Raw genomic sequence first — 25,367 nt, forward strand, 5'->3', positions numbered from 1 at the left:
GTATCAGCACAAGGCGACGTGCAAAACAGAAAGATATTCGATTTCGGTGACATAAGGCAGAGAGAAGAAGCCAATCCTTACAAGAAAGAAACTTGAACCAGGGAATGTTTGATATTTTTATTTTTCTTGTTGACTGACTCATTTATTAATCGGCTCATCCTTGCAACACTAGTAAAGTGATCATTCTTAGCAGATTAAAATCGAGAAGAAGCTTTCTATCTATAGTGATCACTTTTTTCTTCTCCTCCGCAACCGAATCAATCAGGCAAATAAATGCAGTAACTGATCGACTCTCTTCTATCTGTGAAATCAAGCGATAAAGAAATGAAAGGCACGGCTGGGCTTTGGGAATCTGAGAAACACGGCAGCAGTGGCCGATGAGCAAGAGATGAGGTCTGCTGTAATTATGCACAGTACCACAAACTGACTCTAGCTTGTCATTTTAACTGGGTGGTGAAAGCTGCAAAATAAAGACATTATCCCAATTTTGGTGGCGTAGTTGCAGGAGAGGTTTGGGAGTTTCCCTTTATTTTAACCCAACAAACTAGCTGAGGGAGAACAAGTGCTACTTAGCATGCAGTGATGCAGTGACTCATCTTTTCCTCTTTGATTTATTCACATCATGGCTGAAATGACACGCATGTGTCTCATAATCCAGGGACTGACGTTATAGCCGGTCCCCGGGTTGGATTTAAAGACATGGTACTGTTGACAGAAGTGTCAATGCTGCACAGTTGATAGGTCATCAGCTAGGAAGATAAATGGGTGCGGTGCCGTTGGTGGTCTGGACTTAATTAAGATCAACACATCTAAAAAACCACTGATCTTGTCGTATAACACAATGTCTCTGATAACATGAGTTTAAGCAACACCACATGAAAAAAGGTCTGGTGATTAAATATTTATTAATGAGCACCTGGCAGGGGTTTTCAACTCATTACAGTTGAAGGAATATCCCACGAAAGTTCGCATAATATATTCAGTCTATGACACAACCTGTGCCACATTATCAGTGTAAACTGTTTGCACCATCTGCATCCTCCATGTCCCAAATGGATACTTCCAACTTGCACCTTCTAATTAGTTGACATTAGGTGTCAATCAATTCGAAATTAGGTCTCAGCTACAGATGGTGCGAACCTGAAGAACAGAGAGCAGAGACTTGTAAAGTGCTAATATGAGAAATAGTAACACTTCACGCCGGTGATGCTGCATGATGAACGTAGTCCTTATAATACAGTAATTCATGTGTTCCTGCTGCAGTTACTGCATCTTCAGGGAGTTTGAGCTTCTGTGAAATGTTCATACAGGAGTAAGTGCCAAGGTGGACCGTGGCAGGAGTCCAATACCACTCATGGGGTAACTTATTTCTCTCTGTTCTACTCGCCATTTCATTTCCAGCTGCACTATTGTCAAGTATGTTATTATCAAACAGGAAAGTGCCCATTGGCTTTTTCCTTGTCAGGTGGCCTGTTACTTATAGAGGAGACATAAACGAGACCTCAGCCGTGAAAAAAAAGATTTGGAAAGCAGCCCAGATGCTAGATTAAGTTTCATCAAAGTCAATATCAAGTGATTATAAAAACCCACCCTCCCACTAAGGCCCACCATCTAACAAACCTAATTAAGTGGTGCCATTAGTGCTTGGGCGTTGAAATGAAATGTGATTGAGGACAAGGAAAAAGATATAACAAAGTGGGTAAATAGGAGGATCCAGTCAGCGCTTCGAGGAGGGATCGTTTTAACTGCACACAGACGTGCAGAAGAGAGACGGGAAAGCGGGAAATAAAAAACCTCTGGCATCACGTCCCAAGAATGTCAGCAATGGGCTTACAGACCACATCCCAACACATAAGAGTCAGAGTCGGAATCACATCCAGACCTATAACAGCACGGGAAGAAAGAGAGGGATTGCTGTGGAACGCCTGAGTGAGAGAAGGAGGCCCTCTCCGACAATCCAATGAGCATCCTCCATCGGCATCACATGACGCAATCCCACAAATGGTTCTGAAATTGTTCCATGCTGCCAAAAAGTTTCTCTTAAAGGGGAAAAAAAAAAGAGGGAGAGTGAGAGAAAGATATAAAAGAGGAGAGAGTGAGAGCGAGTGGGAGAGAGAAAAAGAGAGAGAGAGAGCGAAGGAGAGAGAGAAAAAAGACAGGGAGAAGTTGTGGAGAGAGTTGGAGGGAGAGGGGAGAAAACATAAGGCGATGTGTTTTACTGCATACCTCGGGCTGGGTCACTACGAGTACAGAAGAGACATAAAACAAATCAGATCTGGAATGACCCGGGCTGCAGAGAGAGAGAGGGAGAGAGAGCCGGGCTACAATGGAAATACATGGGCTTCTTCTGATTCACACATAGCAGCAGCAGCAGCAGCAGCAGCAGCACATCTGAGCCCGCAAAAAAAAAAAAAAAAAAATCTCAGAAGAGGGGCGAAGAGGGAAATTTAAAGAAGAGGAAAGAAGGTGGGGGTGAAAAAAACAAAACAAAACAAGTACCATTAAAGGGAAACATGATCTGGGATTTGTGACAAAAGTTTAATTCAAATCTGCTTGGTGTTAAGAAATTTCCTTAAAAAAAGAAAGAAGAAGAAGAAGAAGAAGAAGAAGAAGAAGAAGAAGAAGAAGAAGAAGAAGAAGAAGAAGAAGAAGAAGAAGAAGAAGAAGAAGAAGAAGAAGAAGAAGAAGAAGAAGAAGAAGAAGAAGAAGAAGAAGAAGAAGAAAGAAAGAAAACAACAATGCATGAGGAGAACAGATAGAGGAATGGGAACAATGGACAAAAACAGACAGTGTGGACCTTAGAACAACAAAGTAGACAAACTGAGTCTGTAATGCAGCTAAACAACTGGCTGAGCAGACTAGTCCAGTCCTGTCCCTTCACTTCCCTCTCTCTCTCTCTCTCTCTCTCTCTCTCTCTGTTTCTCTCTCTCTCATTCACCCTCCTGCAGCCTCCACTGGTCTATCTCATGCTCTTTTCCTGCGATCACAGGGAGCATGTTACAGCAGCAGTAATAGCACATGACAAGGTGACCTGTGCCCCACACAGGATGGACTAAACTGGGGGGGTGGAAGGGGTGGGGGGTCCCATGTCCCGTGTCCAACCCTATGGTCTCTGCCTCCCCCTCCTCCCCCCCTTACCCAGGCCCCACTGCTGGCCTGCAAGGGGAGAGAGAGAGAGCGAGGCAGTGACGGCAGCCTGCCCCCTTATGCTGGGCCCCTTGCTGGACTCTGGAGAGGGGAAAGAGACGAGGCAGGGAGAGGCCCACTCAAACACACACACACACACACACACACATGCACACACATGCACACACATGCACACTAACACACGCACACCAAAAGTCCTGTTTATGTCTATGCTGAATTTGACAGAGAACGCACATTCTCAAGCACACACCGAGTTGTGTGCACGTACGTAGAAAAAAGGCCCGACCGACCGGACAATACCAGACCGATAGAAAGACAGACAGACAAGAGACATGTGGGTGAGGTGGTGGGCGCAAATGCACTTAGCCCACAAGTCAAAGTTATATAATCTCCCATAAAATACTGTCTCTCTTTCAGGAAATAGTCGTCTTCAAAAAATGACAAAAATCAGAAATGACTGGTATTTCTATTCCCTAAGAAAAAAAAAGAAAAAAAAAAAGAAACTCAACTTCAGACAGAACTGATTTATTAATTCAAAAAGAAAGAAAGAAAGAAAATCAGGCTATACGATCCACTGGCTTTGACATCAGTGACGTAGCGGCCCATATTTTGCTTTCCAAGAAGAATTTTTTTTTCTTTTTCTGCATGACTTGTGCCCCATATACAACAAACATTACCTGTGTGTGATGTGTTTGGCCTTGAAACCATCATCAACCACAGGAGGTAATTGAGGACCCGAAGACATTAGGGGCGAGCAGCTTAACACTTCATTAGTCTCAAAGGCAAAGTGAACATATGTGGCAAACATCACGCATGCACAGAGGTACATACAAGTGGGTCTTTACAGTTAAGTACAGCAGCCTCTTTCTTTCTATAGGGTTACATGTGAGAGGAAGCAACCAATTACCGTAGTCACGAAAGGGGGTAGGGGGCGGGCTATTCCACTGTATAGGAGGCCTAATGGACTGTACCATCTCCACAGCACACAGCTCCGTGAACAACCTGCTCCAGTTATGGTCAATAAAGACACAAAGTGGGCTCGTTTTCATAGATCCCCATTTGCAGGTATGTGCTCAATTACTGCAAACAAATTCACTGAAGATGGATTCAAAAGCTTTTTTTTTTTTTTTGGCCTCTTGGTCCTTCTAATACTACAGGCTCTCTTGTAAATTTCCACATTATTTAAATTCAGAACATATGTTACCGTACATCTCAAGTCACCTAAGCTGTCGAGAGGTGGAAACCATACTCTTTAACCATGAAATGAGGCACCTGATATAAAAACACAACATCCATAACCTGCCATTTTTCATGTGTCAAACTGTTTCGCAAGCAGAAATGGATAGGCGTGAGAAATGTAGCTTTAAGCTCTAAGCTGGAAAGATAGGGTAGGTAGGAATATGTGCCCCTTGCTGTTAGCTGTATTTGGTCCCTTCAGATTTTCTTTTAGGCGATTAGCAGCACACAGAGAGAGAGAAAGAGAAAGAGAGAGAGAGAGAGAGAGAGAGAGAGAATAGCTGGAGGCTGAGAAAGACAGTACGCTCGTAGTAATTAATGATGTCATTATCTGCTCAGTTGCTCAGTTCTGCGTGACTTTATGAAGTGAGTGGTTCAGGTGTAAACATATAAACTATTTGTATTCATGTCACTTACTCTACCAACTGTATGACAGTGTGTCTGTGAATATGACCCATACAGTCAAACTGGGACTGTGTGTTACATGACACTATACTATAACAGTTCAACTCACTTGCAGGTTATCAGTATTTTATTACACCCTAGATCGACAAAACACATATTTGAGATAACATTACAAAAAGGTGACTAGGGATGTAATAAATAATATTAATAATTAATAGGGGTTTTGTTTTTCATTTTATAAACACTATGATGCACTCCTCGTTTGGGATGGTGAAAGCACCCTATACAATAATGGATTGAACTGATTTCATTACACACGTCTTAAAGTAAGAGGTCAGTTCTTAGGCTATAGGATGGTCACAGACAAGCCACATCAAATGAACCAAAGTTTTTAAAGTGCTGATGTTTTGAGAACAGAAACTGTAGATTCATCAGTTCTCAACACAGACCAATGGCTGTGATTTCTAATGCATTATTTACAATTTATCCAATGTATTCCTAAGGTATTTCTTTTCTCACATATGATGGCAGTCAAGCCCAAGCCTATAAAAACCATTTAAAATAAAATGTTGAACTTGAAAACATCATCAGTTTGAACTTGATTACAGCAGAAACAGCCCAAACACATGTAGTGTAGCCTATGTGGAGTGAGTGCCATATTATCGCCAGGTAAATGGAAAGTCATCTCACCTGAGGTTTTAGCATGCCCTTGTAGAATAGGTTGTAGACTTGAAACCTCTCTTCAGTTTATCCCCCAAATTGTTAATCCTGTTCAATACAAAAGCAAAAAATGGCATGTCGCAAGTCAGTGAGTGAAGTGAAGTGAAGTGAAGTGGGCCTTTACCCTAGTAGTACCTGACCTGCTGCTGTAGCTCTGTTTATGTAACGCTGAACTATTTTCAACAGCAACATACACACACACACTTCATAGCTACACACATACACACACACACGTCCTATAGCAGAGTCCTATAGAGCAGAGCACGGTAGTAAAATCACATGTTTACACAGCTCAACCTGATTCTCATGTGGCCCTATGAGCAACATTGTTTATAATAATAAGAATCATAACAATAACTCCAGTATCGACTTTTAACATTCCTCCTGTGCACACGAGTTTCATACCTCAGCTCAACTTTTTCCCCATCAAGACCCGAGTTGTTGCATTTAATCCTCTTTAGTCGCCGTTGTTGCTGCTGCTGCTGCTTCTCCTTCTCCTGCTCCTCCTGCTCCTCCTGCTGCTGCTACTGTTGTTATTATTGTTGGTCGTCTTCTTCTTTTTCTTCGTCGTCGTCGTCGTCGTCGCCGTCTTCATGCTCTTGCAACAAAGTGTGTCGTCCCCTCCATGTTGTTGCCTGGGCCAGGTTGGTTAGCTTTTTTGAAGGAGGGAGGGAAGGGGAGAGAGAGAGGGAGGGAGAGAGAGAGAGAGAGAGAGAGAGAGAGAGAGGACGGCGTTGTTACCAAAACTCAGAAATGTGGGAGAGGAGAGAGGAGACTTGGGGGGAGGAGGAGAAAGAGGAGGAGGGGGGGGGAAACGTCAAACTCGTACGCCCTTTTCAGACGCTGGCTCTCGCAGCAGCAGCATTGTGAAGTAGCTAACGTTAGCGTGGCTGGTTGACTGACTGACTGGCTTGGGTGGCTTGCTGGGCGGCTGCTTTACCCCTAAAACGCGGCTCCAAGTTCAACCAGCTTGGTAACCGTTGTGCTATCGAATGTGCGAACGAACGTCCAACGGAAAAAAAAAAAAAAATTACAAACACACACAAAAAAAAACGGCCGTTACTGTTAACTGTTACTAACGGGAGAGAGAGGAAGGGAGCAAAAACGCTGCACACGCTTACCGTAGAGAAAACTCAAATCACACACACACACCTACCTACGATAGTCCGACGAGAATTATCCCTCCTTCTTCTTCTTCAGGACCCAAATAGATGGCCATTACTTTTTTTTTTCTTTTTTCTTTTTTTTAGTGTTATGCGCCGCCCCTTTCTGTTGAGGACCTCTACGGGAAAGGAAAGAGGGATTTCCCCCCCAGCCCCTCCGGTAGCCAATCACAGGCGAGCTCTGTGTGTCTCCCGCGTTGTGATTGGTGACATTTCCGCCCAGCTCGGCTCTGATTGGCCGGCGCCGGTGCTCGTAACGCGGAAGGGCCGACCCCCTCAAACAGGGGTGTGTCGTGACGTCAGAGGTAACGAAGAGGTAAACAACTTTGACCGCGTGAGGTTTAAAGCAACACCGTTTTTTTTTTTCGCCTCTGATCTCTGAATCAACGGGAGGAACCGGCGTAAGGGGGGAGGAGGTGGAGGTGGAGGTGGAGGTGGGGGGATTACCGGGCTAACATTAGACACGGTGCGTGGAAACGGTCCCCGTTGTTGTTTGACAGCGCAGTCTCTCTCACGCACCTTGGTTTTCTTTGTTATGTGGCCACGTTCACTCACTCAGGCCTGTATTTTTTTGTGTTTGAAAATAATCAGCAACACCTCAACCATCGATACCAAGCAGTTAAAACAGTAATAAGAAAACAGCGGGATGCGAGGCGGTTCGTTTGATGCATTCTGCTTCATTATTTCTTTGACACATTTGCAAATGTGTGTGTGCAGTGAGGCGGGTGTATCGGAGGGGTGTGTCTACTCTGCAGTACGGTGGTAGGCTGGGAGGCGATGCCGCTGCATGGCGATGTTGCCATACATTTGCAATGCATGAGAGATGGCCGAGTGAGCTAAAAATAAGCAACTAAACAAGCCCACTACACACTGAGCAAACACTACTGATGATATATAATGTTTATACCCTTCTGAGTACAAAATACATATGTTTTTGCATCGTTTTCTATTCGTTAAAGTGACATTCGCTCATGCATGGCACTTAGAAGCTCTGGCATGTGGTGGAAATGGTGGTGTGTGTGTGTGTGTGTGTGTGTGTGTGTGTGTGTGTGTGTGTGGTGTTAGGGCCAGCGGAGGGGGCCTGGGTGAAGGTCAGGGGTGTGTCTGTAATGTAAACACAGTAAAGGCTACAGATACGAAGGGGAGAGAAGAGGGGGAAGGAGAAAGGAGGGCCCCGTCCGGTCCCATGTATCCTCTTCCAGCTCTACAGTTCTTCAGTCAGGCTGCAGGCTGAAAACTAGAGCTGGAGCTGTGCAGACTGTGAACAGAAGATGGCTGTCAATTAATTCATGTTGATAATAAGGCAAACAATAATAGCTTTTAAAAAGACATCTTATATTTTAGAATACAAATAGTTCACTAATGTACTATTTCTGTTACATCCCATGCAATCTGTTTGGACTATTTTGAAATTATCTGTGATATTTTTAATTAAAAGACAAACCTGCAATGCAGTGCACCCAAGTGTGAAAGCAGAGAATGAGTCGGTATCAAGCACAAGAACTTTAAAAAGACACACTGTACCTATCGCTCTCACTGTTTACAAAATGAATGAGAGGGCTAAATAATCACTTCTTTTTTTTTCGGTATGAATGTGTAACAGGAATCTTACAGTCTCACAAGTTATTTATCCCCTGCATCGATCTAGCCGTCAGCACAGCACTGCTGAAGCGACTGTATGCTGTACACTGCTGTTCTGCTTTCTAAATCTAAATCCTCTTGCCAGTTCAGCTTGGCCTCCGAAACGACAAGAATTTTCACAACAAACATTCCCTGAATATTCCAGTCCATTCCACATTAGACAGTTATACATTTCGTACCCACTGTGTGGCTGAAGATTACAGGGCCACTCAACAATTAAGGTCACACCATAAAACCCAAGCACGCATGTCAAACTACAAACTTGTTTATGTCTAGGTTTGTATTCTGTCCTAACCTCAGAATTACCATATCGCGAGCCCTTCAGCACCTTAGACATGTGTCATAATCTTATTAACTGTTGATTCATGTGCTGTAACTGGTAGTAAAGTGTGTGGGTGTTAGGTTCATGCTCATGGAGAGTTGATCCTTGTCCTGTGGCTTGGGCCGTCTCCAAGTCTGGCACCAGCGCTGGATCAAGCCGTTCTGCTAACAGGGATTTATTTGGCTCCACAACACCCATGTCAGACATGTATCCTGGCCCAGCCATTTTGTGTCCTCAGATGCTCCGGCCCTTCACAGAGAGCTGGCTTGCTTTTTGGAAACAAGGAGAGTGGAAAACACTTGACCCACTAAAACTACGGGAATTAGTATTCGTGGCACTGGTGCAGAGACATAAATAACTTGAATAACACAGCTCATACTGACATATGCCTTAAAGAAGGCCAGACTTGACTTCAGGATTTTCTTATAGTGCAAAGGAACAATACGGGACACATTTACATCAGTTAAACACACATATTAAACATGCACATGTGGCTAGACGTAGAGGACATGCTAAATGAGCTGAATTAAAACAATAAAGAAAAACTATTTCCTGAAGTAATGTCCTGCACAGAGTGAAATTAAAATTACACAACTGCTGATGTGAATGGGAAAGTCTGTTGATGAAACAGTGAATAGGAAGGAAATAATCTGTAGTAAATAAACAGACATTAACAGAAGGGACAGTTCTGGCGGTCTGAGAACAATCGCAGAGCCATGAAGAGAAGCCCAGCTGTGCGTCACATGTATCTACAGTATGTCCCTCTGGCCAGAAGCTGAACATGTCCTATGTTTTTGAGAACTATAGACAAGCGAGCACGCACTGTGTCCAGAGCTACTACGAACTGAAGCCCCCAGTTTCACACACTCACTTAAAGCACCTGAGATCGACTCTAGGAACTAGGCCCAACTCTGAAAGCATGTGCTGATCAGCTGGCAGGTGTCCTAATGGATACACTCACACTTTGCCAGCTCCAGTTTGTAACGTTTCGGTGCAGTACAACATGCATTCCTGTTGTTTTCTTTTAAGAAACCCAGGATATCCTGCACTGTGGTGCTATACTGTTGTGTTCCACTTACATCTGTCATCATGAGACGCTGTGGGCTGCACGTCAACATCCACACAGCAGACCTGTGCTTCCCCCCGGGGCAATGCAGACTCTCTGCAGTTTGAATAGATCAATTGAAGATGCCATCACCTTACTCGCCACCACACGCTGCCCTGTCACTGTCACTGTCACTGGGACCAGAGGAGCACGGATGTGTGAATACCGTTGATTACAGCACGGCATTCATTATAATTCCCTTCATCCTCGGGGGCCGTGCCTGAGCACCACTATGTGCAACTGAATCCTGCACTTGCTGACAGGCAGACCACTGGTGATGAACATGGGCACTTATGTCACTTGTTTTCAGCACTGCAGACATCCAAGACCAAGTGTTAAGCCTGTGCCACTTCTCCCTGATCGTGTATAACTGTGTGGCACGGCACTGCCCCACTTTCATCAGTTTGAGAAAGACACTTCAGCCATCACCACATAGCCACTTAAATGACAGAAATACATAGTAAGAGATAGTACACTTCTTATATAACAATACATTTTCCATACACATGATAAACCAAGCTGTTAAAGTGCAAGTTTTAGGCTTAAACCACACCAACAGTGACAGTGATAAGTCTGCATACAAAGCAGAGGTGAGACCCTTTGATGTGGCGCCAGGACAAGTGGGTGAAGGGAGATGATTGTGGACCTCAGGAAGCAGCAAAGACAGGGGAGGAAACACCCTCAACCTCATCAATATGCTTTAAGTGGCGAGTGTCAGCAGTTTCAAGTTCCTTTGGGTCAGCAACAGGGATTAATGTTAACACAGAAATTCAGCACGGCTCCACAGATCCTCTGCACCTTTTGCACGTGCTGCATCGAAGAAGAGTATCCGTCGCAGCTGCATCACCGTGTGGTGTCCAAGCTGCTCCGCCCTGGACTGTAAAGCTGTACAGCAGCAGGTGATTTAAACAGCATAGTTTCTCACAGGCAATAAACGACCAGCCCTCCAGGACATTTACCACAGGAGACACTTGAAGGAGGCCCACAAAATCATGCAGGACCACACTCAAACTCAAATCCCAACCTCAAACATTTAGTCTTGAACCCTCTGGAAAACATTACCAGAGTATGTCTCTTTTTCACCAGAGTATGTCTCTTTTTTTTTCCAGAACACCAGGTTCAGGACCGGATTGTCCTTATCAGCAACCAAATATTACTGCGGTACAGTTCTCTCTTCTTTCTGTATGTACTGTTTTAGTTTGTTACACAGTTTTATGCCATCTTCCACTATCCCAAACTGTTATGTACCATTGCATGATGATGTTTTATGTCTTATTTATCTCAATATATATTAAAAACATAATGATTTGTTTGTTTAATGTATTTTAATGCTATTGCTGGTCCAAGCAGAGATGAACCAGCAGCAGCAAAAGTGCTTTATACTCATCTAAAATACAGAAATGCAGAGAGAGAGAGAATAAATTGAAATGGCAAAGAAAAGTACAAGTACCCCTGCTCTACGGCTCAATAATATACGATCAATAAAATAATTAGCAAAGTAATGAAGTGTTTCTCAAAGCATAAATAATTAACAAATGTAAATATACAAATACACACACACACCTAATAAGTAGGTGTAGTTAATGACACACAAAGAGTTGTTAATGATTTGGTATTAGTGTAACTTAATAAGTTTTGCTTGAACAAACAGATATTTCCTCTTGTCGTCAAAGTTGTGTGTTGTAGCAAATATTGAGCATTGTTGGAATTCCTTTGTCTTCTTCTAATATTTACTCAAGAGACCAAAGGTTATTTTTCTTTTTATAATTCCTCAGAAGATAGCCAAGATGGGGGGGTGGAGAGGTGGACCCTGTTCCCGGACTCCTGCTGCTCTTAGACTCCGTAAAGCACAGGAATAGCAAGACTTATTGAAAACAGGTATAAACATTTGCTACATGACCAGATCTCATGTTTTATGATGCTGTGAGTCTCGCTGTGATCTTTCATTCACACACGGAGAAATCTTAAACCTCACACCACGGTTCTGTTTTCCCTCAGAGGCTCCCCGTGTGAGCTGCAATATGGAGATCTGACTACTTAAAGGAGGCTATAGTGTGTGGACTATTGAAGCTCCTCTGGTTCCCTCTTCTGGGAGGGCGAGGGACAACACAGAGCCACTCATCACCCATTTACGGTACTATATTATCACACATACTATGTCCTTGTGCTATTTACTACAATGGTAAATCTCACAGTGTTGCAGTTGTCAAAAAATGGCAAAGAGGAAATCAGCCATGAATGCCTGAGTGCCTGCTATATAATGCAGCTCAGCTAGATCCAAGCAATTACACTGGTGTGTGTCGCCTTTATTATTACAGCAACTAAGGTAAATTAAATAAGATTGAAGACTTAAAAAGGTGACACATCAAATTATATCTCTCAAATGCATCACATGGTGAGGGCAAAGCTGGAGTGAGAAAAAAAACACCATTATCTATCTAATTATTGGGTGCAAAGGGAACACCTAATTGTAGAGACTGTGAATAGTTGGTGTGTGTCGGGTGCGTAGCTATCACACAAACCAAGAATCTAGTCCCATTCACACCACTACACCTTTTAACACATAACCAGTGAACATTGTACATGTCTCTTCATTTTTAAACAGAGTCTAGAGATATGTACAGTATGCATTTCTCATTATGAAAACATGTAGTCTGACTCATAGTTACTCGTTTAAAGCTACTCTGGAAGCAACCACAGTTAGATGAATGATAGGCATTTATTCCATTTTTCACATTATTACCTGACAAATAACACAGGACAAACAGAGACCAGACAAATCTGACGAGAGACATGACATAAATTATAACCTACAGAACAATAGATTCTCTTTTTTAAAAAAAAACTTTTAGCCATAACTCAGGTTGCTCTACAGCTCTGACTGGGTCAGCGTTTCTTCTTTGTTGTCAGGTGGCACCTGGTGTGCATCATTTGGGTTTTTTTTATTGTCATCAAGGTCCCAGGGTGGAGGTATTGTGCATATGTTCCTGCTGAGTGTCTGTACAACAAACCCAGCTCTGTCATACATCGCTTTTATTGCAGTGGAGAGTGAAGAGAGAGTGAAGAGGCAGCGCTTGCTGCTGGGAACAGGGCCATCTGGTCCATTTTATCATTTCATTTGCCCCCAGAGATGGACTGGGTGATAGACCCGCAGAAAGGTCCATTTGACCTATGTATTGAGCAGTGGTTGGAGTGAAGCCAGGGTGTATCCACACAAGCAGGACACCTCTAGGGCATGCTACTGCTCCAAGATGCACCACAGATCGGCCTATAGGGGCATCGTGGAGTGGTCATGTAATGCCCTGTTATGGTGTGCTGCCACAGGGAGGCACTATAGGGGCATCAGGGGTGGGAAACCAACCACATCACCCTCTCTTTTTTTCACCTCTGGGGTGGTGTTCAAGCCTGTTGCTGCAACTTAGGAGCAGAAAGGACAGATATAAACTGCAGCTTCAGAGCTGCACCACAGGCATCGTACTGAGCCCGAGGCACCATACCACAACACACAGAAGCCACCATCACATAAACACAATGTTTTCAACACTAACTTTGGGACCTCAGCAGAATCTTTTAGTTTTACTTGTGTCTGGTAAAAATGTGTCTACATCTCTGGAAAAACATATAAGACGACCGATTCACAAAAGATAAAATCATCCTTGAATGATCAATAAAGATAGACAAGGGCATATGTGGCTATAGTTCACACAATTTAATCACATCCTATAATAGATTGCTTTCTTGTCACCTTCTAATCTACAGCAACAACTCAGCAAGAAGAGTAAGGAATGAACAGATGATGAGAACTGAGTGTGGTTAACAGATGCAACATATGAAATACAGCTGGTTTTTACAAGATATTACATTACATTACACTGGTAGTGGAAGATGAGCAGAGAAAATGAATAAAGGGTAATGAGATAAATGACTTAATTATGATCGTGATTTATTTAGCTAAATAATAATATGTGAATTAATGGCTACACGTGTGGCTAATTTACACAGAAACACATACGGTATAGTTCGTTCTGTGATTTTTATGATAGAACAAAAACCGCATTATCATTTTGTTATTCGGAGGAAATCAACAGTAGCAGTGGAGTAAAAATGATAAATGATAATAATAATAGTGGTAAAAAGACATTATCAGTTAGTTCAAATTTAATAACAGCTTGTTCAAGGTCACTTTTACATATCACAGGCTTGCACTCACCTCTGTACGATATAATGGTATAGCTCAGGTGGTAGAAGTACAGTAGGTAAAAACTACTTTGTATTTGGACAAACTGGTGTAACATAGAGTAGCTTGTAGGCAGTTCACAAAATAACATACATTATTTTCTACCTTTATATTACCTATAGCTTATTCTGGGTCAGTTTCTTTTCCAAGCTTATACATTTTATAATATTTCCCATATTATGTAAATGGCAGCAGCTCAGGTGGCGGAGTAAGATAAGGGAAATAGAAATGATGGTTTGTAAGATAAGCTGGAATTACTGAACCAGTAATATTATATGCATACACAGGTGCAGTGCATGGTACTGAGCCGAGCTCAGGTGGTGGAGTACGATAAGAGGAGAGAAAAATAAATATGGGTTGGTCAGATGAATAATCTTTTTAATGTTTTTTTTAACCATTATTGCATGGATAAAGATAAATCTGAAGTGTTAGTAGCAGGCAAATGATCTTAGAATGACTAAATTAGTGATATAAAAAAGTGTAGCATACAGTTTATAGAAGTTTTCACATTACATTCTCCTTGATATTTTAGAGTTTTGTAGGTTGTTTTCTGTCCCAATCAGAAGCTCTTAACCCATAACCCATGTTTAAATGAGAGATATTATATTAATATATTAGAGCTTGTTTGCCCATAGCATGACTTCCACTGTCTTTACTTGTCAGCAGAGCACTGGCACTGGCAAAATAAGTGACACGAAAACTTGAATTTGTGAATGAATTGCTCTGGATGACTTCCCACCTTACGACCTTTTGCAAAATAACTGGGAAAAACTGTAGGCTAATTGCAACAGCACAAGAGGTCAAGGGGTGAACTGTCAATTTGGTAGAAGTGCTATTAGCCCAAAGATACTAATAATGATAAAATAAAATAGAGGGAAGGAAATAAAGAGAATTTAGCAGACAAAATAAGTTCCTTCACTGGTTTGATCTTTTTGATCTCAATTTATGGACTTTATCTAGTCTTATTCTATGCAAATATAAGCAAGTATATTTTAAAATAAATTGTTATTGATCTATCATTTTTAATTTTGTGACCATTAGAAACCCTTAAGTACCTTAAATCAGTCCACGACATATCATTTAATAAATTTCACCATCATAATGGTAAAACCGTGGATTTTTGTTTACGTCTGAGCACTGCTACCATAAAATGAAAGTAAATGACGTAACTCTCAACCTGAAGAAAGTAACGGAGCAGACTCTTCTGTCAAACCTTCACCAATCAATGTGTTTTAGACAACTTCAGTTCCGACTGTCTTTATTAGTTAATAACGTGGTGCACCACCGTGTGCTCCTGCAGATGGACGTGGTGCAGGTTAAAACCAGTCAGGCTAATAATGGTGATGTAGCACGCGGCGGAGCTCCGTTACCAGTTACTAGCATCAGTTAGCTAGGCTAGCTGCAGGGAGCTAACTAGCATAGCACGAATCGAACGTTAGATGTGATTACGGTCAAGTTACGACGTTAACCTGTATTGTAACCTTACGTTTTATCGGGATATGTAAAGTCATTGTCCACATATATCAGCAGATGAATAGTACAGAGGTGAATACACACATCGAGCTACATAGTCTATTCTGTAAATAGAGTCGGACCCTCCCATTGAACGCATCTGGTCCCATGGTGTAATGGTTAGCACTCTGGACTTTGAATCCAGCGATCCGAGTTCAAATCTCGGTGGGACCTCATCCTTTTAATCTGCTCGACGTAAAGTTTGTGACACCAGTGATGCCGTTTACGGTGGCTCCCATGGCTCAATGCGGCGTAACAATATAGTAATCTGCTGTAAACATGTGCGAAGACACGAATATAATGGGAAAAAAAACTTTCAAAAGTCTTTCTGCGGACATAATGAAGTGGTGGATTCAGCTAATGCGAAGCTTACAGTACTTGTTTGCAACAATACCTGAATCATTTTATGTTTTTGTTAAAATAAACCAAGCAAATTGCGTATTTAACAACTTCTAAAGTCAAGAAACATTGAACAAAAGTGTTTCTGTGTCCCCGGAAACACTTTTACTGTTATAATTTGTAGTGTGTTTGAGTTTTTTGTTGTTTTTGCAGTGCACTGATCATAAACTATAGGCTGTACTGTCCTCCGTCAGATTCACCTCCTTCATCTGCTGTCAGCAAGTTAAAAAATAGGATATCAAAAATGCACAAACTTTTTTTGTGATTTTCTTTTCTTTTTAAGGCAAGGCTAGGCAATTTTATTTGTATAGCCCGTTTTTACAAACAATTTGTCTCAAAGGGCTTTATAGCATCATAACAACATCCTCTGTCCTTAGACCCTCACATCCACTGAGGAAAAACTCCATAGAAAACCCTTTTACTGTAACAGGGAAAAATCGGAGAAACCTCAGGGTGAGCAACAGAGGAGGGATCCCTCACCCAGGACGGACAGAGGTGGAATAGATGTTGTTACAGACAAGAAAACAGTTTATAACAGTAAACAGTAAGTAGTTTTCTTTCTTTCCTGGTGATAACAGACTCTGTAGATGAATGGAAATGATGTAACTGTTCGACCACTAAAGTTTTAGCATCAGATAGTTTGTTGAAAATGAGTTGTGATGTTATTTCACTTGAGAAAGACCTTTGTGAAAAGCACAGGTGTTATTAATAACACTAATGACACTGAAGCAGCTAAATTTACTTTATTTTTTATTATCGACACTTGTGTTTTGTTTTGTTTTTTGTTGCAGTGCACTGAAAAGAAACTATATAATGTCCTCAGTCCCATTTACCTCCTTCATCTGCTTTTTAGCAAGTTATAAAATAGGATATAAAAAATTGCACCAACTGTTCTGCAATGAAGTGATATAAAACGTGACTGGAGCCTTTGACTCATGAAGAATGCACTCGTATTTGATTTCATTTTATTGCTTTAATTTTCTTGTCAAATATGACATACACCATTCTTTCTCATTCACCTCAGGGGCCTAAAATATATTACTTCTTTTACATAAAAATCCATTATGAAAAATAATAACTGTGCTGAAGTCATCTAAATACTGTCTGAATTTATAAAAAACAAACAAAAAAAAAACCTCTCACACACACACACACACACACACACACACACACACACATAGAAATACCAAATGACAAAAAGATATCTTTTTAAAAAAGAAAGAAAAAACACTCAATCAACAGAAAAGCTTTACACAAGAGTGAAGTCTTTGGCTTGAAGTGAATCTTCTCTCTGAAACATAACTCACTTATTATGTGTTATACTGGGTGGTTAAATAGGCAATAGAAACAAAACAAAATAGAAACAAATTTAGAAATTGACATTTCCTCTGGATGTACAGAATTACTTTTTTACTTTCAGTAAATTCAAGTCATGGTCTTTTAAATGAGTTACTTCTCTTGTGAAGCAAAGCTAGTACCCTGCCTTTTACTTTCATATGAAATCATCAATCATCTACTTGTCAATACAATAAGCTTCTACATCTGTGGTCATCGCTTCAATAAAAATACACACTTCATAGTACCAGTGCAGATTCAATTTACACGTTCTTCTCTGATATTTAAAGTACTTCACCTCCAACATTTAACCACCTCCTTTACTCTGTCTAACACTGCATAGGAAGCATTAAATGCGTTTACCCCACTTTACATCCTGCAACATGACTCTAACGTTCTTCTACATTTCTACATACCATCATCTCTTCAGCTTCATATGTTGATGTAGAGAAACCGTGGTGTTGGATTGCCATGCAGTTTTGTTTTTGCACACCGTGTGAAGAGTTTCTAACATAAGAACAACAACAACAAAAAAAGCAAAAACAGCAACAATAAAAAATCTCACTTGAATCTCATTTGGCAAAGTTTACCAAAGGTAGGTCAGTCTTTGGTTTATCAAACTATTCCTCTGTAACTCGCATATAAACAATATTTAGCTCTTGGTTTCTCTTATAAAAACAGTCGTACAGCTGAACACAGTCACACACACACATGATGTACACACACACGCACACACTTAAAAAATACAAAAACAAAACAAAAAAACAATGCCAGGATCTCTCCCACATCCCCCAATAGTCCAGACTTTGCTCTCTCATCTGCGTAGCTGTGGTCCCAGCATGACTTTGTTGATGAAGTTGACAATGGCCACCGCTGGCTGCTCCGGGTCCATCTCTGCAAAAAGGTGACACACGTTTTCTGTGGCGCTGCCCGTCCTTCGGGCCACGAAGCCAAACATCCTGCAGCAAAAAAAAGTAAAAAAAAAAAAAAAAAAAGAAGATCGTTAAGAGAGAGAGAGGTCAAAACACCAGACAGAAAATAGTGTTTGACACTGAAAGAAAGCCAGATCTAATTGTAGTGATTAATTGCCATGCAAATCAAGTCAGAAAAACATACGGTGACACAAGCACGTACCTGCATGATGTGCTATCAGAATTAGTCCACCTGAAGCACGGGTACACAAATTGAGACAGAGACAAAATGCAGGAAGACATGAATAACTAGGACACAGAGACTCAGCAACATACTCATTCACCTATCAAGAGTCAAAAAGCACACGAGCAAATCAACTTATATTTATGAAATATAAGACAATACAAGATGTATTTGTGTAGAAGCAGCAGCAGCAGCAGCAGCAGCATTATCGAGCACATTTATTGCTGCCTTTCATGAGTGTCTCACCTCTGGTCTTGGGGGTCAAGGCTGCTGAAAGTGACGGTATTGATTGGGTAGTGTCTCCTGAAAAACAGCCTGTGTAGACGCAAAGAAAGGAACCAAAATAATGTGGAAGGTTTTCAATCAAACTGTGTGATGCAGCAGAAACCTGATGCAATAACAAATAACATTTTTTAAAATAAAATAACCATCTAAAATGCACCTTCTTTTGCTGTCCGTTAGAGTGATCCCCTGAGAGGACACTTTAAAGTGGACCACCGTCGCCACCGGACGAGGACTCAGAGCCAAAGTGCACTTGGTTGCCTTGGAAACTGCCTCCGGCCCCGTCAGCGATTCAGTTTCCACGGAGTTCAGGTAGAGCACGTTGCAAGCTGGTTCATCAAAGAGACGAGAGAAAATGTGGATTAATGTGAGCAAATGTGTTCAGACTTCAGGGCAGAGCCATGAGAACATGAGACGTGAGCAACCTCTACTGGTCAAAAGAAGGAGGTGCATCGACTACTCTGCATGTGTTTTTATCCTGTGTGGAAGTTCATACAACATCAGAATCAGCAAGGAAGCAGTAAACTTTAATTTACAGGCCGTTAATTACGTAATAAAGTCAAGAAATAGCCTAGAAATAACATTTAATTGCGTAGTAATGTCAAGAATTGCCTAGAAAAAACAGCCAATTTCATAGTAATGTAATGTTTTTCATAAAGGCAAAAGATTACACATGCATTTCATGTGGTCATTTTTTTTCTCCACCAAGTCCTTGCAATTGACTGTCATTTCTGTGCTATATTGGCTTTCTTGGCTTTATTTCTCAACATTACTATGAAATTGACTGTTTTTCCTAGACATTATAATGCAATTAATTGTTATTTCTTAGCTATTTCTTGACATTATCACGTAATTAACGGCCTGTAAATTAAAGGTTTACCAAACAAGCTCCTGTTTTACCTGCTCCTTGTTTGAGGAGATCGGCTGCTGTGCTGGTGGTTGTTGCACTCTGCATCTCCTGAAGCTCCCCAACCAGGTCTGAAACATCACAGTCCTCAGTTACATAACAGCACCGTCTGAATTATTAAAGCCTTGGCATGTAACTGTTGCAACAACCCTCCTAATATTTGATGAACAGTCGTTTATTTGTTCTCTAATAATAGATACAGCACGTTTGAAAAGGGACGGATATTTAATTTTAGTTGTAAAAATCATGATGCTGATTCTTTTTTCTTTTTTTTTACCTTTTTCTGGGATGCGGAGGGCACAGGGTAGAGAGATGGGAGTAATTGAATGCTGGTACACCAAGGCAGATAAACTTCCTGAGATAGAAAGTAGAAAAGGATAAATCAGAAAGGTAAACAAAATAAGAAATAAGAAAAAAACAGGTTTTACAGGTTGTAATGATCAGTTTCAGTATCTTAAGCATCTCGCAAGTGGCTAAAAATATGTGCAACATGTCACGAAAAGCCTCATAACTGACCGAAGTAGGACTCGTTCTGACAGCCCTTGATCTTTACTCCCCGTGGCCCGGTCTCGATGAGGAAGTGTCTCACCAGCTGTTCCAGAGGATCTCCTGGGAAAGAGGAGAGGACGGTGAGAAGTGAGAGACTGCTAACGAGAAATAAGACGGACTGGCGTCTCGCTACAAACATGTGTCAACAAAACACACTAAAGAATATATACAGTTCTGTTTACTCATGTGCAGACAAGAGAAACAATAGATATTCTCTGATAACGACTGTGCTGCTTTTATTTCATGCGTCGTGAACAGAATAGAACTGAAATATGTAGAAAAAAAGGGAAAAACAAAGATACACAAGAAACTGCAATAAAAAAGTGTCCTAAATGTGAAAACAGTATGAAACTGCACTTATTGCAGCATTAACAAAACACAGATGTCAATTAAACTGAAGCATTAAGAGAATAAATGCAAATTTACAAATGAAATAATAATGAATAAAACAATAAAACTTAATTGTTTTTTTGTGATTTTATTTGCTTTTGTGTTATTTGTTTTTTTCTCTTTTCGGGTGATAAAACAGACTCTGTAGATAAATGGAAATTATGTAACTGTTCAACCACTGAAGTTTTCAGATTTTTAAATATAGTTTGTTAGAAAGGAGTTATTTAACTCAAATGGTCAGGCATAACAATGGCTCTAACGACCACCACTAAAGCAAATAAATTCACTTTATTTTTATTATCTACACCTGTGTACTTCATGCTGAGACATGCCATTGGCAGTCAAATCATTGATATTAACAATATTTATACCTTTGCCTCCAGTGACGTTGGCATTAGGAGGAGGCGTGGCCACTTTGAGGGCCAGACCGTACGCCCCCTGGAAGGAGTTACTGTCTCTGATGAGGAACGTCCCCGGCTCTTTGTCCTTTAACACGGCTATAGCTGCAGTAGAGAGACGACATGTCAGTATCCAGATGTTGTGGTGTGACATGAGAGATGCAACATTTCTTATAGCTCAACATTTTGGTGAATTCGCCTATTGCCATTATCTCTATAGTCATGGGGTAGGTGCATTACCTTTAATTACTGGTGCATGTTGTTTAGAGATCAGCGGGGCAGAGACGCAAGCTGCTCAGCGAACACAATGGAGGTGAATGGTACAAGTCCCCTGTCCCTCATCAAACTCATCAAATATACAATCCAACAACTCCAAAACGCTCTCGTGGAGAAGTTGTGACCTGCACGTTCACCACACTATGAAATAATCATGTATAATTATGTAACATTACGACACATGACATAACCTAAATATTACTTGAAATCCACTCCGCCCAGCAGCCTTGTCTGGAATCTAGTTCCGGCTGCATTTGCCTCAAAAACAACTCCATCTCGTAATGTTACATTATTTCATAGCGTGGTGATTGTGCAGGTCACAACTTCTGCACAAGAGCGTTTTGGAGTTGTTGGATTGTGTATTTGATGAGTTTGAGCAGCTCACATCTCTGCCCCGCAGATCTCAAAACAACATGCACCGATAATTAAAGGTAATGCACCTACTGCTGTGACTATAGGGATTATGGTGAGAGGAGAATTCGCCAAAATGTTGAACTACCCCTCTAAAGACCAGACTGTGCCTCCTCACCTTGGTCTCTGGAGATGCCCGGTTTGTACCAGTACTTGGAGCTGTCCTGGACAAACTTGGCGTTGACCCTGACGTCCACCTCCTCCCTGGAGCCGGACTGCGTCGACCCGCGTCTCTGCTCTGCTGCTGCTGCCGGGGAGAAGGACACGTGGTGCGTGGGCGACGGAGCCGAGGAGACTCTGAGGAGAGAGTTGTGTCCGTTCAGGGCTCCCGCTGTGGTGGAGGAGGAGAGGCGTTTCTTCTCGGGGAGCGGCGGCTGCACGGCGGGGATGGTGACGGCGGTGTAGCCCGTGTATGGGACATGGGGGACGTTTAATAGCGGGTAGTAATAGGACGCCAAGGGGAAGGTGGGGGTTTGGTAGCCGTCGGGGACAGGCGATGGAGGTTTGTTGTCAGGTAAGCTGTCTCTGTCTGGAGTCAGTCTGTGCCCCGCTGTGTCTGCAGCCGATGGCGAGTACTGGGAGGACGAGCGCCGCTCTGGGGAGCCGATGGGAGAGTTTGGAGAGGTGGTGGACGGACTGGAGCTGAGGCTGACAGAGGGATTCATCATGGTCACGGCGCTCCCTCTGCCGTCGGACGGAGCGTCGCTGGGAAGGGCAGAACCGTTGAGCTGCACCTGGACGGGTGTGATGATGACAGTGGCGTAGTTTGAAGCGCGTGATTGGTTCGGTGTTCCCTCAGCACTTCCTGCGATCCTGACCGATCCGCCGATCTTTCCGTCGGAGCTCAAACTCTGCTCGCTGGATGCTTGTGTGGAGTTTATGGATATGCTGGAAGTGTGGGTTTGTGTGTCTGTCGGCACCGGTGTGACAGTTTTGTCGCTGTTCGAGTTGGATTCCAGCTGTGTGGATGTTTCTTGACTCTGAGGAGCGCTGTCAGTATGAACACTGTGGACAAAACGTGAAGAAATTAGATACAGCCGCATCATGCAAAAGTTTGGCAAGGCAAGGGAAGGCAATTTTATTTGTAAAGCCCATTTTTACAGAGAGTTGTCTCAAAGGGCTTCACATGGCATCATAACAACATCCTCTGCCCTTAGGCCCTCACATCAACTGAGTAAAAACTCCATAGAAAACCCTTTTAACAGGGAGAAATTGGAGAAACCTTGGTGAGCAACAAGTTGGATCCCTCACCCAGGACGGGCAGATGTGCAATAGATGTTGTATACAGGCAAAAAAAACAGTTATATAGCATAGAATATGCAAAACATGGAAACGTTAACAACACCCCTGGTCAAAATTTCTGTAAATGTGAAGTTAAGCATGTGGAACAAGGGGGCAGTTGTCGGTCTGAGAAGTGAAGCTCACTTCCGCGTTCAAAAAACTGCAATCCCCTCGGATTCCTCTGGGGGCTGGTGTCAGAAGGGAGCATTCCCCATAGACCCCCGTGTTAAAATCGCCGACTTTACATCCTCAGTAAACATGTTAAAAGCCTGGTGTCAGAACGTTTTTTCGTCTCAATCGATAGTTTCTACCCCAGCACACACTCTGAGGGGGGTGAATTTTTTTTTAACTCTACAGTTTTACTGTTATTAGGTTAAAACTCTAGCCAATCAGGGCGCGGAAACGTTGAGTGACAGGTCCGAGCAGCTCCGTGGACAGCTGCTTCGAGGCCAGTGGGCGGGTTCTCGGCCAGCCAATCCAACATGGCGCTGTCCAGGCCGCCATATTTGAGTCACAAAAACGACTCCCCAAAACCAATGGGTGACGTCACGGACGCTACGACCATTCTTTTTACAGTCTATGATGTGGAAGCATGTTAACTGATCTCCAAAAGGCATAAAGTTAAACATGAAACACTCTTTTGCAATATATTAAGCAATACCAGTGTATTATTTTTTTGTTTTCTAGGGAAGAATAGCAGTACCCTGCAAAAGAATAGGAAACCCAGGAGACTTGAGCTCTCAGATAACTCTGCGATAGTTTCTAAAGGGAAGGCTACAACTATGCAGGGTGCCCAAACTTTTGAATGCCACTGTAATTAACCAATTTGTTTTGGATAAATGTTGTTCAATATTCAACATTAGGAGGTTTCACCCACCTGTCTTCAGTGTGCGTTGGGCTGCTGCTACCGATAAGTGTGTAGTCATGATCAGAGTCCAGTCCAGCGGTGCTCGTCTGCCCGTTAGAGTCCGATTTGGCCTCTGAACTCTGGGATATGTCATCACCTGCATCCGTTTTGGCCTTTTCCACTTTGAGAAGCGAGATAAAATAATTTAAGACTCATTTATTATTACAAAAAAACAATCAGAATAATAAGTGATAGAGGATGCATCAAGGCTGTTATATAACCCATCATTCACCTTCAGGACGCTGGTGCTGCTGCTCTCTGGATCTGCAGGGCGTCTCGGGCAGCCTTCCCTTCCCAGGAGAGGGGCTTCCGGCGGGCAGCGGCGAGGCCGATCCGGAGTGGTACCCCGAGGCGTAGCCGCGGCTCTCGTGGCTCTCGGCTGGAGAGGACTGATAAGGAGAGCAGGGGCAGGAGTGGCGGGGCTGCGGAGGCGTCTGGTACCCGCTGCTGGCTCCGTCCCGCACATCCACCAGAGACTGGGGGCCGCCGTGGCCGTGGCCGTGGTGGTAGCTCTGGTGGTGAAGATGATGATGATGATGATGATGAGGAGGAGCGAGGGCGAATCGAGGCTGCTGCCCCGGGTTTGATGATTTGCACGGCCAGAACTCGGCCTCTCTTGCTGCTGCTGCCACCACCTCCCATGGATTTTCACTTTCCCACATCGCAGGCGCGTCTCTTGTCGTTATGTGTTGTTGTTGTTGTTGTTGGGACCAGTGTGGGTTTTCCGACGGGTCCGGGTGCAGCGGGTGGAATGATCTGGGCTGGTGCTCTCGCCTGGTGGAGCAGTCCCAACACGGGCAGCCGGAGGAGGGGGAGGAGGAGGAGGGGGACACCGCTGCTGCTGCTGGAGGGCTGAAGAACATTTCCTTTTTGATCAAATTTTTATTTTGTTTTAATTCAGACACAAATTAAAGCAGAAGTAAGCGGAATATTTGTGTTAATATAAGTCTTAAATAGTTATAATGTCCAACAGCAATCACTTATATAGAGTGTTTGGTCCGAAACACGGGTCTGTCAGTCACTCAGCTCTGCTGTAAGCCGAGGAGAAAACTTTCCTTGTATCCTACAACCTTTATCCAATGAGGAGAGAGAACGGCATAAAGGGCCGGTCCTCTCTGTGTGTGCAGCCATGGGATGCGCGTGAATGTGGTGACGTAGGGACGAGGACCAATAGATCCATGACAAGGGTGAGGACTGCTAACTCCATCGGCTGACAAGAAGTTAGCCAAAACGACCGGATCGCTTACTTCTGCTTTAAATGAAGATGTAGCTACAGTCACTGAGAAAAAGAAGAACGCCGCACACTCAGCTCCAGTTACGAGACTTATAGATTTATTTGACAACGTTTCGGCCAGACAAGGCCTTTGACTTGACAAAGGCCTCGTCTGGCCGAAACGTCTCGTAACTGGAGCTGAGTGTGCGGCGTTCTTCTTTTTCTCAGGTATTATAATACGTTGTAATTGTTAGTAACTCGCTGACAATGCCCACATCGGTAATGCATTATAAGTTATAATGTGTTATAATTGGCTTATAAATGTGTATAACTATCATTATAAACACTCTAGTCTATTGATGTGTTATGCTTATTG

General features: G+C 42.6%; 3 protein-coding genes and 1 non-coding gene across 6 annotated transcripts in view; 2 read left to right on the plus strand and 2 right to left on the minus strand.

Moving 5' to 3' along the window:
• The window catches only part of LOC146987007 (vitamin D3 receptor B), a 30,605-nt gene extending 23,782 nt beyond the window's left edge, over window positions 1-6,823 (minus strand). The window contains exons 1-3 of one of the 2 annotated variants that reach the window (XM_085775930.1): window positions 6,665-6,823; window positions 5,914-6,161; window positions 5,479-5,556 (exon numbers count right to left, since the gene is read on the minus strand). The gene's annotated coding sequence lies outside the window, so the exon portion shown is untranslated. Of the gene's footprint in view, window positions 1-5,478; window positions 5,557-5,913; window positions 6,162-6,629 lie in introns of both variants that reach the window. The other variant, XM_085775932.1, reaches the window with a different exon arrangement.
• LOC146987004 (heme transporter hrg1-A-like) overlaps window positions 1-25,367 on the plus strand; it is a 349,260-nt gene that overhangs the window by 110,925 nt on the left and 212,968 nt on the right. The gene's annotated exons all lie outside the window — the stretch shown is intronic.
• trnaq-uug (transfer RNA glutamine (anticodon UUG)) lies at window positions 15,591-15,662 on the plus strand. Its single transcript has one exon. It is a non-coding gene; the product is annotated as a tRNA-Gln (tRNA).
• The window catches only part of LOC146987009 (tensin-2-like), a 36,442-nt gene continuing 28,826 nt past the window's right edge, over window positions 17,752-25,367 (minus strand). Inside the window, exons 18-28 of one of the 2 annotated variants that reach the window (XM_085775933.1) lie at window positions 24,011-24,630; window positions 23,749-23,899; window positions 21,709-22,595; window positions 20,877-21,008; window positions 20,083-20,175; window positions 19,844-19,921; window positions 19,560-19,637; window positions 18,820-18,988; window positions 18,624-18,692; window positions 18,357-18,386; window positions 17,752-18,181 (exon numbers count right to left, since the gene is read on the minus strand). In XM_085775933.1, coding sequence (XP_085632059.1) covers window positions 18,037-18,181; window positions 18,357-18,386; window positions 18,624-18,692; window positions 18,820-18,988; window positions 19,560-19,637; window positions 19,844-19,921; window positions 20,083-20,175; window positions 20,877-21,008; window positions 21,709-22,595; window positions 23,749-23,899; window positions 24,011-24,630 — 2,452 coding nt within the window. In that variant the 3' untranslated portion in view covers window positions 17,752-18,036. The remainder of the gene's footprint in view (window positions 18,182-18,356; window positions 18,387-18,623; window positions 18,693-18,819; window positions 18,989-19,559; window positions 19,638-19,843; window positions 19,922-20,082; window positions 20,176-20,876; window positions 21,009-21,708; window positions 22,596-23,748; window positions 23,900-24,010; window positions 24,631-25,367) is intronic. The other variant, XM_085775934.1, reaches the window with a different exon arrangement.

The sequence above is a fragment of the Trachurus japonicus genome, chromosome 5 (genome assembly GCF_045865225.1).
Source record: "Trachurus japonicus isolate A0001 chromosome 5, Traja_1.0".
Classification (NCBI taxonomy): Eukaryota; Metazoa; Chordata; class Actinopteri; order Carangiformes; family Carangidae; genus Trachurus; species Trachurus japonicus.